This window comes from Neophocaena asiaeorientalis, unplaced genomic scaffold (assembly GCF_003031525.2).
Source record: "Neophocaena asiaeorientalis asiaeorientalis breed wild unplaced genomic scaffold, Neophocaena_asiaeorientalis_V1.1 scaffold678, whole genome shotgun sequence".
Lineage (NCBI taxonomy): Eukaryota > Metazoa > Chordata > Mammalia > Artiodactyla > Phocoenidae > Neophocaena > Neophocaena asiaeorientalis.
The window spans coordinates 816,067-837,085 of NW_020175038.1; the positions used below are offsets into that span (position 1 = coordinate 816,067).

The 21,019-nt window shown below is 34.1% G+C and overlaps 1 protein-coding gene across 9 annotated transcripts in view; it reads right to left on the reverse strand.

The window, feature by feature from the left end:
* Positions 1-21,019, reverse strand: part of NFAT5 (nuclear factor of activated T cells 5) — a 126,888-nt gene that overhangs the window by 26,596 nt on the left and 79,273 nt on the right. For 5 of the 9 annotated variants that reach the window (XM_024763097.1, XM_024763096.1, XM_024763095.1 and 2 more), the window contains 6 exons: positions 17,714-18,272; positions 12,810-13,002; positions 10,325-10,515; positions 8,643-8,815; positions 2,911-3,045; positions 2,733-2,785 (listed from right to left, as the gene is read on the reverse strand). In XM_024763097.1, coding sequence (XP_024618865.1) covers positions 2,733-2,785; positions 2,911-3,045; positions 8,643-8,815; positions 10,325-10,515; positions 12,810-13,002; positions 17,714-18,272 — 1,304 coding nt within the window. Of the gene's footprint in view, positions 1-2,732; positions 2,786-2,910; positions 3,046-8,642; positions 8,816-10,324; positions 10,516-12,809; positions 13,003-17,713; positions 18,273-18,725; positions 18,788-21,019 lie in introns of all 9 variants that reach the window. The other 4 variants (XM_024763101.1, XM_024763102.1, XM_024763100.1 and 1 more) reach the window with 3 other exon arrangements.

Genomic DNA, 21,019 nt, shown 5'->3' on the forward strand with positions numbered 1-21,019 from the left:
TACATCCACAGGTATTAGGGGGCAAAAATCTGAATGCACATACTCAATTGCCCATGAGGCCATCAAAAAATGTACCTGCAGTGATCCAACTTCTAAGAAACAGAATCTTAAAATCTTGCCCACCTTCCTTTGTTTAAATACTGCAACTACATCACAAAGCAGTCCTACCTACAGTTAAGGAGATGGTTGAATGGATGGATTTGTGAAGTATCTTCCCGGTCTTAAAATTACATATTTGGCAAACTCAATAACTGAAATTATTCTTCTGAATAAAAACTTGTTTCTTGGTAATTAGTAACAGAATTAGTATCTAAAAGTCAGATGCATATTTTATTTAAACAAACCTTTTACTCCACTTGCTTTGGAGAGCGTATTTAAGCAAATCTAATTTGAAACCTTTTATTTATTTATAAAATTTATTTTATTTTATTTATTCCATTTTTTGGCTGCACTGAGTCTTCGTTGCTGTGCATGGGCTTTTCTCTGGTTCCACAGAGCGGGGGCAACTCTTTGTTGCAGTGTGTGGGCTTCTCACTGTGGTGGCTTCTCTTGTTGTGGAGCAGAGGCTCTAGGTGCGTGGGCTTCGGTAGTTGTGGCACACGGACTCAGCAGTTGTGGCTTGCGGGCTCTGGAGCACAGGCTCAGCAGTTGAGGTGCACGGGCTTAGTTGCTCTGTGGCATGTGGGGTCTTGCTGGACCAGGGTTCAAACCCGTGTCCCCTGCATTGGCAGGCAGATTCTTAACCACTGCACCACCAGGGAAGCCCCCGAAACCTTTTAAAAGCCAAATGAACCTATTTTCATACTAATTCTTCTTACTTCCTCAATCTGAATCCAGAAATTCTACAAGTGGTTTGAATTAAAAACTAAGTAAATTGTAGGTAGTGATAGTAAGCTTTTTAAAAATACTACTCCCAAAAATTAAGAGCAATTAACTACCACTGAGCTAGGAGTACAATACAGACAAAACACACAAAGGATTGGGAGACCTGTGGAGCAGGCAGAATGTTCTCTGAGGTAAAAGGAGAAGAATATATGAAATTTAATTTTTTTCTCTTTTAAAAATATTTATTTTTGCTGCGCCGTGTCTTAGTTGCAGCATGCGGGATCTTTTAGTTGCGGCATTCGAACTCTTAGTTGCAGCATGCGTGTAGGATCTATAATACTTCCCTGACCAGGGACTGAACTGGGTCCCCTGCATTGGGAGTGCGGAGTCTTAGCCACTGGACCACCAGGAAGTCCCTGAATTTTAATTTCTTAGAAAAATCTGCTTGGATTCAAAGTAACGACTTTCTTTTTTCCAGCAGATAATCTTTTTCAGAGCTTACAAGCTCTGAAGTGGGAATGGTCTGATCAACAAGTTATACAAGAAATCATAAAATGCCAGAGTTAGAAGGAACCTCAAATAATCTAGTAAAAGAGTTTATCTTACAGATTAGAAAAGTGGGGCAAAAGAGAGACTTGTCTTACACAGGTAACACAGATTGTTAGTGACAAAGAAGGTACTAGAATTTCAGTTAAGACTAGTCTAACAGAGATTATCTGATGTTAAATGTGACAAAGGAATGGCTGCTGAGTCCTATTATCTCTTCTTGACAGCATGTAGGAAAACTTTCTGCATAGCATTTGTCTAGGTATTCAGGAAGCTCTACCTTAAATGATACTCTGTAGTGAAGAATTCATTTAACTCAAAGTGAGGTATAGTCTTTTCCCTTGTCTACTGGGAGGTGATCTCTAGGCCCCTAGAATGTCCTGTCTGACAGAAGTATCTTCGTTTGTTTAGGGGCTTTGGCCACTGAAAAGTCTAACAATGTAATTTATGAAGAGAGCTTTGAAACATGTCATATCATTTCCAACCTCTGGGGGAACTGGAGACTAAAGGTTAGCTGCACGGGCAGTATGTGATCCAACCCAAATAAAAACTCTGAATACCAATAGCTTGGATGAGCTTCCTAACAGGCAGTACTCTGTATGTACTGCCTATGTTGTCACACATCAATGTGCTGAGAAGGTAAGGCATCCCTGAGGACAGGAAGCTTCACCTTCAGGACCCTCCCAGACCTTACTTTATGTATAGTCTCTCCCTTTGGCTGGCTCTGATTTGTGTTCTTTTGCTTCTCTGTTCTTTATGAACTGTACTTACACATACCAGTCTTCTGCGTATGCCTTATATCTGATTTATTCATAAGTTTGTCTTTCTCTTTTGTTAGTTTCAACTTCTATGAGGTTGGTCTTATCCACTCTACATACTAATTCTTAAGTCAGTTCTTTATCCTTGTTTTCAAACTTTTTTCCTTGTTATTTGGAAAACAATAAATAGCAAGGTCCTACAAATATAGACTCTTTAAGTGTAACAAGTAGTGCTTCTGAATGCAAAAAGGTAACTAACAAGTATAAAACACCTGGCACATAGCAGGTACTCAATAAATGTTTTCCTTTGATTTAACTAAATAGTACGTTAAGATAGTCCAAATCCTCAGAGCAAATAAATATTAGGAAATCTTTCATTCATTAACAATGGTAATTTGCTAATGCTCTTAACTTTTTCAAATAGAGAACTGTCATTTCTAGCATCAGTGGAATAAATCTATTTCAGTTAAAGAAATCCAAGAAAGAAACTTTAAATGATTTAGGTCAACCTCATATAAAGAAGAAATTTGTTAATGCAGGAAAATTTGGAGCAAAACTCAATTTCTCAGTAAGCAATCAAACTGTAAAAAGTTTAAATTATACCTGATGAAATAATTCCATGTCGATTTCAGCTTCTGACTTCCAAGAGTTTTCATCTGATTGAAATAAAAACAGTGACTTACTAAAATTGTGAAAAATTTTTTACTTTGTAGCTACAACTATATCTTTATAACAAAGTGAAACACGCAACAATTTCTAAGGCAGTATTGTGCCTACTTACCAGAAACATTTTCTTGGAAAATAACTTTAGTTCCTTTCAGAAAGTTCTTGCCGATTAAAAATACTTCTTCCTCTCCTTTCACTGAACAGCTATGTAAGCTCTTCTTTAAGATTTCTGGCACTCCTGCTGGCTGAGCTGTAGATATATATAAGCATTCCATAAAAAGAACCACCAACACTTACTTCTTATCTAAAATCAACTCTCAATTATCCAGTTCTATAAGTTGTCGTTGTTGACCCCTGAATTTGACTTCTTTTATTCTGCATATTAAATTTTACCATAACAGAAAGCAAAGAAAAAACAGAAAAGTCTGTATTAATTTTTAATAACTATTATAAGATTTTATAGGGATGGATTAATGTCTGCGATGACATTTTAATTTATTAGATGTCATCTTTGTTTTCTCATTACATGAACAAAAAAAAAGGTGTAAAATATGAATTTGGTCATGTTTTTGTCTTAATATTTTTTAAAAATTCAATTTAAAAACAACTTTATCGGGCTTCCCTGGTGGCGCAGTGGTTGGGAGTCCGCCTGCCGATGCAGGGGACGTGGGTTCGTGCCCCGGTCCGGGAGGATCCCACATGCCGCGGAGCGGCTGGGCCCGTGAGCCATGGCCGCTGAGCCTGTGCGCCCGGAGCCTGTGCTCCGCGGCAGGAGAGGCCGCAGCAGTGAGAGGCCCGCGTACCACAAAAAAACAAAAAACAAAAAACAAAAAAACAACTTTATCTCACAATCTTAACCTTAAAAATGTCAGCTATGCTATGCCATTACAAGACTTCTGAGGCAATGTGAGCCTATGGGTGGTATTGAGGGCATCTTTAAGGATCTAGACCCAGGACTCAGGCCCTAAACCAAAAGAACACTTGAAAACAGACTGAATGCAATTCAGAGTAATTCTTTCTACCAGGGGATCTCCTTGAACTAGGATACCCTGAGGTTAAAGATAAAATGCACTTGTTTTTCAATTACATAGACCAACTAACCACTAGTACAATTAACAAAGAGGTTGACTAGTACTGAGCAGGAGCCAGATCTAAGAAATTGTAACTGGCCTACCAACTTCCTCATGTCATGATTTCCTTAAGAAAATTTAATATGTACTGCATAGTAAAACAGGTTCCAAAGTAAGTGTATCTGGGAATTACTGAGTTAAGCAAAGGTAAATGAACAATAGGATTTCTCCAAGCATTTCACATTCTGATGTACACTGTAAATATCCAAGAAGTGAGTATAGTACACAGTCCCCCCAACATATCTGACTCCAGAAACATTCTTCCATATTGATGCCTAAGGACTAGTTTTCCACCAGAATACTCCCTGGGATACTGGTTAATGCAAATACATACTTTTTAGGTACTCAAAAACCTGCTTCCTTAAGATTAAGCACTTTGAAATAGAACACACTATTCGTTGTTTTAGTAAACCCTAACAACATATATACTGCAAAGGTAAACTTTAACATGGTTGTATAACTTATCAACTTCTAAATTAATGAGATAGTCTATTAAACTTTAGGAAAAGTTTAAGTTTTTTTCTCATTAAATACTTACATATTTAATTTTATCTTTACAAGAAAGTAATATGGGAAATTATCCTTGTCAAAATACTGCCCCTCTTTCCCTAGGCCTGCCGTTCCTTGTGGGAAGACTTGCTCCACTCAACGTCATTCTTGCTCCACTCATGTAAGGACTGGCCATGTGACTTGTTCGTATAATGAAATGTGAACTGAAGTAATGTGCCACTTCCAGGCTTTAAGACCCCCACGTGGTTCTACCATCTTCCTCCACTACAAAAATGGCAATATCCCAGAAAGGGGCAGCTTCTAAAGCCTGGTTCCCAGAGTGCAGAAAATGGAGCTGCTTCCAAACTACACCCAATATTATCAGAAAATGAGGAAGAAGTAAAACTTTGTTGGGTAAGCCACTTAGATTTTTTTGGTTGTTTGTTACTGTAGCACCGTTTAGCTTCACTTATTTTAATACAAACAAGTATCTTATCCTAATTCAATATCTGAATGGCAAATAATATTTTCAGCAATGTCTGAGTTTAAAAGAAATTGTGATTGTATAAACATATACACTGTCTGGAACCCACAGGGTTAATGTATGAACAGAATGGAAACAGTTACTGGTCACACACTGGTAATTACATACCCTTTTAAAGAATTAAGTGAATTTATAACTTTTTGGAGTAACACTGGAACTAGATACTTATTTTTATACAACATTCAAGAAAAATATGATAAACATTATTTTGATTAGAAAACAGTAAGAGGTGCAAAATTATATGCACATATTGTATTAACAAAATGAATGGAAAGTCTATAACCTTCCCCCCCCCACTTTCAAAATACTATATGGAAATTCCACTTTACTCATGATTATCAAAACTTTTTTCCTACCTCATTTTTTCCTTTTATGTATTAAAGGCTTAAGATGGCCAAATGAGGCCCCTCTGAAGGTACAATGTGTATTTATCTTTTATATATTTGTATTTACATTACACAAAGAACTAGTCTGTTCAAGACAATTTAACTTCTAACTTTTGACCTTAAAAGGTCTTTCCTATTAAAAAGTTTAATGGTTACCTAACAGGACATACTCCATACTAAACAGAACTGAAGTCAGGATTATTTACGCATTAACTGTTTTAATTTTATCTTTAAGTAATTAGTAAGCTGACTCTTGAAAGTGATCACATTGCTTTAAAAAACTGTAACAAAAAAAGCAGGCACCTTTCTGGTATTATAAAAAACAATGTGCTTTTAGATGCTGTTCTAATAGCGGCCACAAAAATAAAGCTGAGGGACTTCCCTGGTGGCACAGTAGTTAAGAATCCACCTGCCAACACAGGGGACACGGGTTTGAGCCCTGGTCCGGGAAGATCCCACATGCCATGGAGCAACTAAGCCCATTCGTCACAACTACAGAGCCTGCGCTCTAGAGCCTGCAAGCCACAACTACTGAGCCCTCATGCTACACCTACTGAAGCCCGCATGCCTAGAGCAGCCCCTGCTCACCACAACTACAGAAAGCCCTCGCGCAGCAACAAAGACCCAACACAGCCAAAAATAAAAAGCTGAAAAAAATTAATGAACATCTGAATACTGAATATCTGAATACTGAAAAATAACAAAGCAAATATTTCAACCTGTCAAAAGAATTAGTAAGGCTTTTTAATGTCTGTGAAGAGAAGAGAAGTTTACTCAATGATATTATCCCTTTTCTAAAGTTGTGGAAGAGCTAGAAATAAGGAAAGTAGGAACTCGGTAAATTCAGTAAGATTTAATACAATAAGCATTAGTAAGACAAAATCTAAAATACATTATAATGAAGAAAGCTATGATTAATTTTGCCATATTAAAAAAAATTATTATAGAAGGGTGGATACTAAAAAGGTATGAAAATTGATATTCTTAATTTGATCTAGTATATATGTATTGTCTGGAGACATCTAAAGGTGTGAAGAATGTAAAAGGGGATGATTCTTCTATCCCCTTAACAACAAACAAACAAAAAGACAATGGATCCAATGGCCACTGTTAAACCAACAAGTAGACGCAGGACTGTTTTTCTAAGGTCACAAGGCACAACATGAATTCTGGCATTAGGCCTTCTTTCCACTGAGTGTTTCTAGATGGAAGATCAAGTATCTGTTTCCTCTCCTCCCTTCCAGCTCTAGAACCTTTTGGCCCCTCTTCCTTTTCTACCTCCCTCTCATCTTCCTGTTTCCTTCTACCTCCCATTCCAATTCTAACCCTTCTTACTAACCTATTTCCTTTTCACCTCTCATTCTACCCCAACTGCTCTAACCTGCCAAAAAGGTTATATTCACGGAAATAAACACAAACCATAAACCCATAATGGAACATAGAGTGGCTATGGTCATGCTCAAAGTATTAGATCACGTAAAAGAAGAACTGCACATGCCCCACTAAAATTGAAACTCCATTCTAATAATATTCAAGTTGAGACATATTGTGATTTACAGTAAATTAGCACCTAAATTAGAAAAGCTTTATAACTCAATAAACCATCTACAGATTTATTCTGTCCCTATCTGAACACAACAGAATGGACATGGAACCTAGAAACTTTAAAAGCAGTATATTTATAACTGAACATTATCCAGAAATAGCCCAAGGAAATACTAGTATCAAAACAAATTTTTCATAATAATGAAAAATAGAGAAATCCAAATGAGCTCTCTTTATTTTTATTTTATTTTATAAAAATTTTTTGGCTGCATTGGGTCTTTGTTGCCACGCACAGGCTTTCTCTAGTTGCGGTGAGCAGGGGCTACTCTTTGTTGCGGTGTGCAGGCTTCTCATTGCAGTGGCTTCTCTTGTTGTGCAGCACGGGCTCTAGGCGCATGGGCTCAGTAGTTGTGGCTCACGGGCTCTAGAGCACAGGGTCAGCAGTTGTGGCATACAGGCTTAGTTGCTCCGTGGCATGTGCGATCTTCCCAGACCAGGGATTGGATTCTTAACCACTGTGCTATCAGGGAAGCCCCAAATGAGCTCTCTTGAGATCAGGAAGATATTTACTACTTTCTTTTTAAAATGAGGGTGGAGCTTCCCTGGTGGCGCAGTGGTTGAGAGTCCGCCTGCCGATGCAGGGGACAGGGGTTCGTGCCCCGGTCCGGGAAGATCCCACATGCCGCAGAGCAGCTGGGCCTGTGAGCCATGGCCACTGAGCCTGCGCGTCTGGAGCCTGTGCTCCGCAACGGGAGAGGCCACAGCAGTGAGAGGCCCATGTACCGCAAATAAATAAATAAATAAATATAAATTTTAAAAATGAGGGTGTCTGCCAAGCTAACATAGGGGTATAGTCACTTCTGAGATGAATTAGAAAGGAAGGGAAAAATAAGATTTACCAAGGGTGAATAATTTGACAAAACTAAGCTACAATTAAATAACAAAGGCTTTGTAAGTATCCTGGGGGTACCAAGGTCATAATACCCATAATGACCCAATAGGAAATTCAAGTGAATGGAACTCAGTCTCTTCTGCTCTTTTGAATTCAGAAGCAAGGCCAAAGAAAATAATAGTTAATGAAAATCTTCTTAAGGGATGTACAAAGGAAAAAGTTTTCCTATTTATTACTTGTAATAATACTCATTACAGGGAAACCAGACTATATCTTGAAGCACATACAACATGACTGAATTTAAATACACACACACGGACTTCCCCGGTGGTGCAGTGGTTGAGAATCCCCCTGCCAATGCAGGGGACACGGATTCGATCATCATTTACTTTCTATGCCAAGGTTAGCAAAGTAAGAATTTCATTTCCCACTATACTATAATACTTTAATTTGTAATCAGAACTCCAACTGCTATATATTTACAAAGTTCTGCTTACCTTATTGTTTCTTACATTCTAATACAAACACTTAGAATCACAGCGATTTATCACACTATGAAGATGCTGTGAAAATCCTGTGCCTTTACAATTTACTTCAGGCAAACTGTTCAAACTACTTTTTAAATCAGTATAGGATGATAAGATGAAACTACAAAATGCTACATTCCTTTTGAATTTTATTAGAAATTACCCACCTTTAATTTAGCCTAGAAAATTTAACTATAGCTTTGAAAATGTTTCAAAGTTTTCATGATCACAAGCTGGAGTATGAAAAACAACTGATATTTAGAGATATCAAAAGATTGATAGAAAATGAAAAAAAAACTCCATATATTTAATATCTCCATATTTTCTTACTTACTACATAAAATCGGAGAAGAGGGTGTTTGCAGTGTCAAAGTGGAGCCATCTTTCCTTGTGATATTAACTCGAAAAACCAATCTGGCACGAGTGCTTTTTTTCTTGGAACCAGCAATTCCTATTCTGGCTTCAACATCAGCATTCCTCAATTTCAATATCCCTACGCAGTCCACCCTAATACAGAAAAAATATATTAACTGATATTTTCTGTTGTATAAATAGTACAATATTCTTAATCAAACAAGTTTTCTTTTTAAAAATAATCTGCTTCCTTGTTAATTTTTGAGTATGTAATATAATTATATGGTTCCAAATTCAAAAAACAGAGAAGGGTAAGTTCTGAATATTCATAACTTCTCATCTTGTCAACTTTTCATTTATAATAATAGTGGAAAAAATAGTACAGAAATCACTATTTCAAAATCTGAACATAAGTAATGGTTTACAAGTTACTTTTGCTTTAAAAAATTAAATTTATCCTCTTTCTTTTTGCACCTAATTCAGATATTAAAATAGAGAAACGGATTTTATTTGAAAAAAATTAGTAACTGTCTCCCCCCCAAAATGTAACACTGCACAGCCATTAAAACATATGCTATAAATAATATTTAATGTTATGGGAAAATGCTCATGATAAGTGAAGAGCAGGTTACAAAGCAGTGAGTAGAGTATCATCGCAATTTTATCAGAAAAAAGGACGGAAAAATAAATGTCAAAACAGTAATTAGTTCTATTAAGTTGGAAGTTGGCGTTTGAGGGGTATGTTTTTAGCTTTATATTACTACTAAATTTTATTGAGATTTTTATTCATCTGTATTTTCAACTTATAAGGAATAAGTACTATTTTAATAATCAGTAACTCCCTATCTTCCACCATATACATTTATTTTTACAATTTCAAAAGTTAAAAAATAAATAAACCTTCACTAAATATGTTTCAAAATTTCCCTTTTCAAACTATCCTCTCACTAACTTATTCAAAATGGTTTTCAAAAAAAAAAAAACAAAACCTGAAAACCAAGTAGAGAAAAGTCTTTAGCTATCCAATACGGATAATTACAGAACAGGTCTATCCCAGATCAATATTTGCTGCTGTTATGGTTACTGTTAGGATTAAAGGTCCTTAATAAAAGGATTAAGGAAAAAAATTAATTTAAATCATTTCTAATATATTTCAGGAAATGAAAATGCATAAGATGAAAAATAGGTAGTCCCAGGACATAATTTTTTAACATAGGAAAATAGAAACAGAAGGTAAATTTAGACCAGCAATATGCTTTTTCATACCAAGATGGGTCAAGGCACCATGAATGATCTCTGTCAGTTTCTACTGCAAACACTAACAAAAGAGAATTTAGGAAAGCAAATCAAATTGTTTGTAATTTTATTTTTTAATGTTAATATTATTAATTCCAACATATAAGTCTGTATTATTTTCCAAAAAGCCAGCATTCCACCTGGCTTTTATATCCTTGTCTTTCACTATGGGAATTCTCTAGCAAAGGGCAAAAGAGTTCGTTTTCACCCATTACCATTCTGCAATAAACTATTCTTTTTATTTGTTATGTTTAAAACATTTCAGTACAAAACTCAATATCTTTTATACATTAGAAACTAAAAAATTTTCCTGCCTACTGCAAAAGTGTAACGAATTAACAAAAAATTTTTTTACTAAGTACTCACGCCAGTGTCATATTGTTGCTCGGATCAAGGCCGACTTCTATAACAGTAGTGCCTTCAATGTCCACTTCTTTGCAGGGAGTTGTATTTCGCCCAGTTACCCTGCAGGCCTGATAAAATCCATGTGGTTTCACTCGACCAGAGTCATTGCCCACAAACACCTGCAACACTACTGGCTCATTATGGCCTTCCAGCTGGAGTGAGATAACAGGGAGCATAAACACTAATCAGCATTTCAAATAATCTAATTGTAAAATCAAACATTTAAGACCAAGTTCTATATTATTATATTTATAACTGGATTACAATAAAGAAATAACAAGTCTTCCAGAAAAACAGAGGTAAAATATTTTCATAAAGGAAAATGACTAAATTTTTGCAGAAAACTCTAAGTTTTAGTTCTGCAATAATCACATTTTAATTTTAGATGTTTAATGATAAATTATCATTTGTAATTAATTTGTACAACCAGATGAGAATGAATACACAATCCTTTAAGGTATTTATAAATTTATGGACTGCCAAAGCATGTGGGTTACTCAGGATTTACCACCACCACTAATGGAAAATTCACTAAACTGTGCTAGTGGCATCATTATCATCATCATCAAATGAGAGTACATCTACTAAATTTTTACTCTGTTAAAGCTGTTTGAGTAGGAAAGTGTTTGAAGTGCAGCTATATAAATACTAGGGGTATGGAGCTCATTTTCATAGACTAGATACATATATACAACATCACAAAATCCTGGGCCAAAACATTATGGTCTGAAAAACTGCTGGTTCAAACCAGGACCTATGGGTCATTACAGATCTCTAGCAAGCCTTCATAAATTAAATTATAATTTGTATGCTGAAGAATAAATAAATATTTAAAAGAACACTTGGGAACAAATGTTTCCAATGCTGGTTCTTGATAAGGTTTGTAAACATCGAAGCTGCTAATACAGAATGCAGAAAATCACAAAATAACTTGTACAATCCACATCAAAGTGCTTATAAAAAAACTCATATATCTTATCTATCCAAGAATAACTGTATCTCTGTATCTATGGGTATCATCATAATGAATCAAATAAGCAGCAAATAAGCAGTCTACCCAAATTGTTAGCAGTACCTTAGAACAGTGTCTGGCACATAGAAGGGTACGGTATTTGCTGAATGAGTGAATAAGTAAACTTTTAAGATCAGCCAATTCACTCCTTATCACAGGCAATTAATCTAACTACTTCTGCAGACAAGTATTTAGACAAAGCATAACTTAAAGTCAGAGCAATTAGGTTAAAAATATTTACCAAACTATCAAAATGTCTGGTTAGACAAATATTTATACAAAGCATAACTTAAATTTCTCACTTGCCTGTTACTTGTCCTAAGATTGGGGGACTGAAAAAGGATTGGCGTGGTGAGTAGTAGAGGGGTAGGAATGATACTGTACATGTGATTATTAACAAACCGTATAATGGTCATGAGTAAGCTTCTTGATCCCAAGTTTCTACCATTATTTCTTTCAAGTATAAAACGAAAGGCAGTTCAATTAAATATTGTTCAACTAACACATTTTCACAAACTGTATTTATAAGAATCTACCATGTGATTAGCCAAAATTCCTCCCTGTTTAGTATTTTGCAAGGGGTAGGAACACTTGTTAAATAAACATCCCCTACTCCACTTCTTTTGGTTTGTCTTCAAAGAGAAATAGTTTTTTCAATAAGGTATCCCAGGTGCTAAAATTTAAGTGTCCCCTCTTTCTTCTGTTAGTCTAAGTTCTGAAAAGATAAAGACTCAACTGATATTCTGTTTTAAATTTTTTTAATTAATTAATATTTTTTTGGTGGTACGCAGGCCTCTCACTGTTGTGGCCTCTCCCGTTGCGGAGCACAGGCTCCGGACGCGCAGGCTCAGCGGCCATAGCTCAGGGGCCCAGCCGCTCCGCAGCATGTGGGATATTCCCGGACCATGGCACAAACCCGTGTCCCCTGCATCGGCAGGCGGACTCTCAACCACTGCACCACCAGGGAAGCCCGATATCCTGTTTTTTAAACTGAAGACTTAAGTTACCTATCAACCAATTATTTTCTGAGTTGAGTAGTCCTGATTGCTTTAGCCATCTCAAAAACCTTATTTTCCAAGTCCAAGATAATTTCTACAATATTTCTTTGGACTCACTTTAAAATTTCTTCTTAAATATAAGGTGTGAGAAGAATCTAAAACAGTTGCTACCAATGTCAAATATAAAGGGAAGATAATTCATGACTGCCATATAGTTTACTTGTTAGAACACACTTTCATCTTTCCTTTCATTTAAACTAAAATTCAAAGGACATCAGAGTAATAATATTTGGCCTATAATTCAGTCAGACTTTTACTTTAATTTCTAATATATACAGCTATTAGTTTTATTTTAGGCAGCTCTTTTTTGGTTAAAAACAAAATAATAAGTAAAAGTAGATAAAATTCTTCATATATTGCTAACTAAAATAAGTACCTTTACTGTAGGAAAGCCTTGCTGTGTTCTGTCCTTTACTGAGCCACGACTACCCTCAGTTAGGTACCGAGCTCTGTGCTGGGTCTCAGGTTGTACAACTATCTTCAGCTCCTTTCCCTCACTTTTAACAGGATACTGTCCGCACAACATAGGGCTCTTCTTCACTCCAGTTCCTTTTTGGTTTTCCAATGTTCTGAGAAGTCAAAGCACAAAGTGGAAAAAGTATCAAAAAGAGTTTTCTACAAAAGTCATCTAAGATAAAGGAAGAAAGAGAATAGGCAATAACATTAAAAACAACTGATTATCTTACTGACAAAATAAAAGACAGCCTAAGGGACACTACATTCCATAAGTAAAGTATCTTTAAAAATTTTGTAATTAAAGAGAATGTATATATGTATATAACTAAGTCACTCTGCTGTATAGCAGAGATTGGCACAACATTGTAAATCGACTATACTACAATTTAAAAAAACTGAAAATAAAATTTGGTGGTAAAGTTGGACAGGGATGACAAAGAATGCATATGTGTGGAACGAGGAAGGAAGACTGAATGCAATAAACCAAGAATAACAGGAAAGACAATAGCTAATGTCACTATAACCTTTCACATTGCACTTCATTCAAAATAAAGTTTAAAAATTACATATATGTGTGAGTGTTACATAAAGCTACAAGATTACTATTATTTTCTAATAGGACTTACAAAGCAAAAGAAAAGTGGGGGTAGCACAAAGACACAAACAAACAAAAAAACACAAAAGGCCTTAAAGAAACTGAAGGAACATGTACATATTCTTTTGGACATTTTCCTTAGTACATCAAGCTGAGAAAATTATACTAAAAAAAAAAAAAAATCAGTGATTCAATTTTAATTTGGAAATTAGCTTTACCCTAAACAATCTTTCCCAGAAGTTAAATTTTTCAGAGTATTTTAATTTGTGATTAATTAAATAATTAAAGCCCTCAGCATATAAAAAATTTATAATCTGTGCTTTATAGATAGGCAATCTAACTTATTTTTTTAATTGGGTTTCTAATGTTTATTCGTATATTATGCATTTGCTATGCAGAATGTATGTTCAAAGAAAAATATTTCAAATGGTGGTTAGGACTTCAGGTCAACACATTTAATCTGAAGTACTGTAAATATGTGATAAAAATAAATAGAAAACAATACTATTAGTTTAAAAATTACCTATGTATATTTAAAAATAAAGTCAGGGCCTATAATGCTTTCTGTATCATTTTCCCAGTCCTAAGTTTACACTCAAATTGAAAATAAAGGAGCCAAGAGATGACTGTGGACAAAATCCTGTCCAAAAGCAAACAGGTCCTAGGAGAAATATTATGACTTCAAACATAGAGGAGCAATGGTGGCTAAGCAGCCTTAAATCTAGCTCTAATGTTTACCTCTTCATTTCTAACCAAGTTGTTGACTCAGTCATCAATAATAAAGAGGGAAAAGGCTATGTTCTCAATGGAATTTTGGATTGGGGTGAATCCATGGCTAGGATGCAGTAAGGTATGCAGTTAGACTGACTGGGTGAGAGGAAGGGTTCTGAAGGGAAGTACTTTGCTCAATCATCTTCATATTCCCTAAACCTTGCACAATTCCTGAAACAAAAGATGCTGAAAAAGTATTTGTTGATAAAGGCAAACTTGATGAAGTTTGACATAATTAAGTCAAAGATTACCTGTGTAAGTAATTTAAAAGGCCCTGGAAGAATACATTCTATGAACAAAAGTATCAAGTCAAAGTCAGAACAAAGGGCAATAAATCCTATTTTTTTATCATTCTGTGTAGAAATTCAAATATTTGCACTGAATACAATGTGCAGTACTTTGCATACAAAATTCTATAATGATACTGTTTTATACTCATTTAAAAAAATCAAAGCAAAAATATTCATCTACTTAAGCTATGTAAAAACATTCTCTAAATATGCACTGAAAGGGAGTAAAAGAAAAAACAGCAAAATCTAATAGTTGTATTGATTTATTAGATTATAGGTTATTTATTTTCTTCTATTTTTCTGCATTTTTCAAATGTTTGTAATTAATATCTATTAATTTTATAATAGGAAGGGAACACTTTAGTCTGAAATATAAGGAAAATTTAGCATATCATTAATTTGGCAAGATGTGGCTTTTGTATTCATTTATGCTGGCCAAGCTAATATTTATGAGGGTAAATAGATGATATTGAGTTTTACTATTTCAATAAAACAAAATATTTCACTTGGGATGAAAATTTTAAGTTGATAAAGTATACACATTATGGCTTAAAGAAGAATAGCACATGTAATCAAACAATTTCTGAAATGATACTTTTAAAAGCCCTTAAAACTAACTTTATTCTCTAGGCTTAAATGTAAAAATTGAATACATACATATTTAGATCCCTAGCTGTGTAAAACAATAAAAACATCAACTAATTCTTAGAAAAGCAGTCATTCAAATTACTAATTTTTAATGCATTATGGCTTAAGGAAAAAACAAGAAAATAGCAGCTAATTGTATGGGATTTTACTTCTAAGTGATTATCTAAAAAGAAAATCCACTGTCTTGGAATATTCTATTCAGAACTTAAAATGACACTAATTCCTTTGTGCTGCACATCCTTCTGGTTGCCTGTCACAAAAATAATTTTCACTATAAAATGCCTAAAACAGGTTTCACATGCAGGTGACATCATATCTTAATTTCTAGGAATATCTAAAGAGACATTGGCTACTGATTCTCAGGACATTTAGGTGAAGAATTTAAGAAAAATATGTCTAGGAATGTTTAAATACTGAGTAGTTTTTTAAAAATGATTTTGTTTTCTTAATAAACTCTTTCATATAACATTTTATTCATACAAACATGCTATTTCTATCTTGAAGATCAATAAAAACTGCTGTACTCAACATGTTTGAGGGTACATTTTCTATAATTTAGCATTATATAAATAGAAATTTTATGGCAAAATTTCTTTCATGTTTCTAACATCTTCCTTATTGAAGAACACAGAACTTTAGTTTGAGATCCCCTTAACAACTGTTTTCAAAGGCCTATTTTTCTATATTTATATATGGTTTTATCCTTTCCTTAATATAGTTCTTATAAATTCAAAGTTTAAACTTCTTCTATCATTTTCATATGCTAGTGTCAAATATTTTTCCATTACCTAAGAAGCTGGACATTTCTTCTGCTGCTTGATGAGTTTCTGTTCCATGAATTATTTCATGAGAGATTTTGTCTTGACAAATGTTATTATACTTTCCCTGGGTAACCTCAAATCATTTCTAAGATATATCTATCATACAAAAGCAGAAGCAGAAAAGATGTAGGTCAAGATATCTCTTTAACAGCAACTGCAAATCATGTGTGTTGACTAACTGTAAGTCAAAATTTTATTTGTTCTTCATTCTGAACTTTAACATTTATTTCAGTATAAAAATGAAAATCTCTCTTACGGAACTTAAAAAAGAAAAACACTTTCTCCACAGAAGCCCGAATAAACACATACCTGTATTTAATGATATGAGCCTTTTAAATCTCTGCTACTGCGTTTCAGAGCATTTTCTATAGGTAACAGTTCTACAGATATGTCCTAGAATTGTTGACTCTGCTAATGGCAACACTTTAGGAAAGGGTATATGTTGTTTTCTTTTAGATAATTTCCTAATCTGGACTTTCTAAAAATGAAAAATATGTAAATGTGCATTTTTATTTACTATTATCACCCCAAAGGAGTTTTAAATGAGAGTAGAGAAGAAAGTAGTATAGAATAATCATTACTTAAATGGTAGGTATTACTTTAAAAATATACTGAGAAAATATTTAAGGACAAGTTTAATACACATTAAGAATATTCTCTATAACTCTCAACCAGATTTTTAACTTAAAATATACCAATGATGTAATCAAATAGTGAAACAATCAAAAGCAACTCCATCATATTCTGTGACAGCGTGAAATTGTAGGAGATCCTGGGTCAACTAAAGGACCATACATACCCTGCCACCCAAAAAAGTAATCTCTCAAGATCCAGTGAGTTAAATTCTATCAAACTATGCTGAATATACTGTAGGAAAATCTAATCAAAAGTCTAGAAATTAAATGTTACAATAAAAGTATTAAAGGAATCAGAAAGTTAAAAGTAAGTCATAGTATTCTCTACTTCAGAAGTGAATATTCTATAATATAGCTACTGAAACATATTTAGTGAGTGTTGTAAACTGGCAGAGATGAATGAAAACTCAAACAGGCACCATGATCCTGGTTCTATCACCCTTTAGATATATAACCCAGAATCACAGAAAAAAAAAAAAAGTGATACATTTATTTTTTTAAAAATACTGAATTGGCATAATATATTAAAGAAAAAGCTTAAAATAAATACATGAATCTAAGTTGAGAGTCAAACTATCAATTTAGTTTTTCTTCTTTTCATCAAATAAACGAAAAAAGGGAAATAAAGACTAGAATCTTCACAAAAATGGAAAATGACTGAATCATATGGGGAGACAACATGAAGGGGAATACAAACTAGCTCTCTGTAAATGTTTGTTTTAGCTGGAGTCATTGCATCACTAGTTATTTCTATGAATAAAAATATTTTAAAATTCTTTTAAAGTGTAAGTCCATTTGAAATTATTTCTAAACAGATTATTTTCATTTTCTACTAAATCTTACCCATACTAAGATAACTATTGGTAAAATCTACTGGTATTTTATTTTCTTCTCTAGTGAAACCTGATAATTTTAAGTCAAAATTTTCATGTTATTTCAATGATAAAACTAGTATCTTTGCTTTAGATGCAAACTTGAGCTGAGCAATTAAGAAAAATGAGGAATGATTTATTTTTTTGTTTTGCATAATGGTGAGAGAACTTTAAAAAAATGTGAATACCAACCCATTTCCTGCTTTTGAGTTGCCTTTGTTGTCCGTGGTAAGCTGAGAAAGCACATAGTGAGGTGCTTTGGCACTGTCGGCATCAAATATATCCATATTAGACTCTTCACAATCTCGTCGTTTGACCCCCGGCCTCTGCTTTGGATTTCGTTTTCGTGATTTACGAGGTACCTCAGTGTTATCATTGTAGGAACTGGTGCTCATGTTACTGAAGTTGGAGGGGGAATCCTCCATCCACATACTGCAGCTCTGCTCAGATTCCAATCCACACCCCTCATCCTGGCAGGACATCCGACTGTTATCCAGCAAGTCCTCAGGTGGTGGTGAGATGTACAAGACTGTGTGCCTCTTCGGTGTTGATGGATGCTGCTGAACTGTGTTACTGGTTAACTGCTTTTCACTTACCCCTCGGTTACTTACCCCCAAGGCTGAGGAGCAGCTCTCCACTTGCATAGCCTTGCTGTCGGTGACTGAGGTAGAATAAATGGTAGGGCTGGAAGAGGTGGTAAAGGAGCTGCAAGCACCGCCCATGGAGGAAGAGGAGGGAGCTGAAGAAGCATCTGCAGTGTACAATTTAAGAGTAAATACACTATACATGTTTTCACCTATGCTGGCTAGCAGTCCCATTGAAAATGTGATTTGTGAACTGATTGTTTTTCCCCAAAATGAATAGTTGGAATTTGGTTAAGTTTTAGAATATAAATGCTTCAAGCAATACAAGGCCTAAAAAATGCAATTTTTAAAAATGCCCAAATAGCATTATTTTACTTGTGTTATAATTGATAGATTTTTAAAAATCTAATTTAATGTTTTAAGCTGTAAAGCAAAAACAAAGCTTTTATTGCCTCAGCTGGATAGTTCCACTGAATTTTAATCATTTAAAATAATAAAAAAAAAACCCCAATATGAAATATATGCTTGTGGTCCACATTCAATGCCAATTAAATAATTCATTATAGAATTTGAAAAGTGGGACTGTGCTTAGCCACAAAATATTAAAATAAGTTTCTAACCTATGAAGCAGAGAACTACAGGTCATTTTTAATGCAGACACTCCCTGCTTCAGAGGCAAATCCTGGAATAAAAATATGAGAAAATAAATGAGAAAAGAGCTGCTGATTATTCCAGATATCAATTATAAAATGAGAAATAAATAGAAAAAATATATAATCAACTGAATTGGAGGCAAAATGGAACTGGTACCGTCACTATGATTGTTTTAAATCTACAAGAATAAAAGTGAAAAAGGTTTGATTTGGAACATGCTGGGCTGTAGAAGATAAGCAAGTGAACCACTGAGGGTCTCCAGAAGTTGGAAGTGGCAGTTCAAAACCATGATCTCTAAAATAAATAAATCCACCCTTTATCGCAGAATGAAAAACAGAAGAAGGACGTATTACTGGATGGATTTTTCTTATTGGCAATTGGTTACCACTGTCCATTTCCTCTCTCTTTAAAAGGCCTCCTTGATTTTAACTATTAAGGGAATTTCTTCAGATGAGTAACAGTAAATTTTACTGGCTGAAGTCTAACAAAAAAGAGTTAAACAGAAAAAAAATCTCTGGAGAGAACCAGAATTAGTTCTTATAAAAAGGTTTTTTATAAAACCATTTACCTATTATGCCTAACAAAAAAAGTCAAAAGTAGATCTTTTCAAAATGTGTGGCAACTGGCATAACAACTCATTGAAAAATACTACTACTAAACCCTTAACAACATAATATCAAGAGGCACACTAATAATGTTAAAGTTGGAAGTTATCAGCCCTATACAATTTTATCTTGTATAAGATAAGGAAAGGTTTACAATCATAAACACATACAAAAATGAAAATAGGTAACGTGACAGACAACTAAAAATATGTTTAAATCTAAAATTAATTTTTATCTATAGCCATGTATGCTACTGTTTTAAAGTGGTGTAATATGATAAACTTAAAACTGTGATGTGCAGTTATTGGAATTGCAACATCCACATCAATTATATAAAGAGTGAAATGTCAGAATGCCAATGTTTCGATAATCAAAAGCCAAGTGCCAAAGATCTATTTTTAAATTGAAAACATGCACCAAAACACTTAAATCATTTGAAAGAACTAAATGCACCTACAATTTTTCATTGCTGTCAAGGCTGAAGAGCACAGTTATTAATATTAGCCATCAATAATGAAATCTACATGCCACATGGAAAGATTTTTCTCAACTACCATGAGTTAAAGCACTTAGAGCATTTAGATGATACCAGTTCCATTTTCCAGTTTGTATCCTTGTCAAATGCAGTAGCTGAAATTGGAAAATTCAGTCACTTTAAACTGCATTCCAATTTAAAGAAAAATTTTTATCAATTTCGTATCATGCATTAATGCAATGTTTTCTTAGTAAATAAATATTTTAAAAGATTTGTAAAAACTACAAAATCTAGATACTAATGTCAGTGACAGTTTAGGAGCTGATTTGTAGCCACTTTGGGTTTAAATAACAAGGTTTTTCCTTATTTTTTGAAAAATATTACAGAATTCATTTTAGAAAAAATAGAGACGGTATTATGTCTAACATTCCTCCATCTGTTCCAACTATTGGCAAAAAAGAAACTAAACTTTTTGTGTGTATGAGTCTATGTTCATCATTTTCAGAGAAATACAAGTATGCAGCATGCAGTATTTGCAGTGGAACACACAAAGCATGCAGCATGAATTCTGTGAACTTGTATTTCTATAAAGCAGCTTTCCCCCACCCACTCTTTTTGAATCTAAGTACCATGCACATGAGAATGCAGAATATGAACATCTCAGGGATCCCTGTCCATGACAGACGGAAAGTTAGGTGAAATGTAATCATGAACTCAAAAGCAAGTTATATATTTATGAATTTAATATGCAAGCTATAACCTAGCATTGCTCTTTGAAGTATGTGTGATTTTATCTTGCAAATCTTATTTAAAAATCATGGTTATAAAACCCAATTGATATAACTGTACATAAATATCTGTTCTGGGACAGGTATGCCAAACTGTGATCTCATACCCTACATAAGTTAAAATATTCTATACATTTTCCTTTGACACCTAACACACATTATGAATATTTTACCTGCAGTTTCCTGGATATACTTACTAAATAAAAAAGTTCATTAGCACAAAACTATAAAGCTGAAAACATAAACTCTGTCAAAAGACAGTAGTATCATTTAATTTAAAAAAATTACTTTTTAAAGGTTACCTCAGTTTGATCCTAAATTACAAAGGTTCTACTCATTTTAAGAATACAATGAATATAAGACAAATTTTTTTAAACTATAAAACGCTTTAC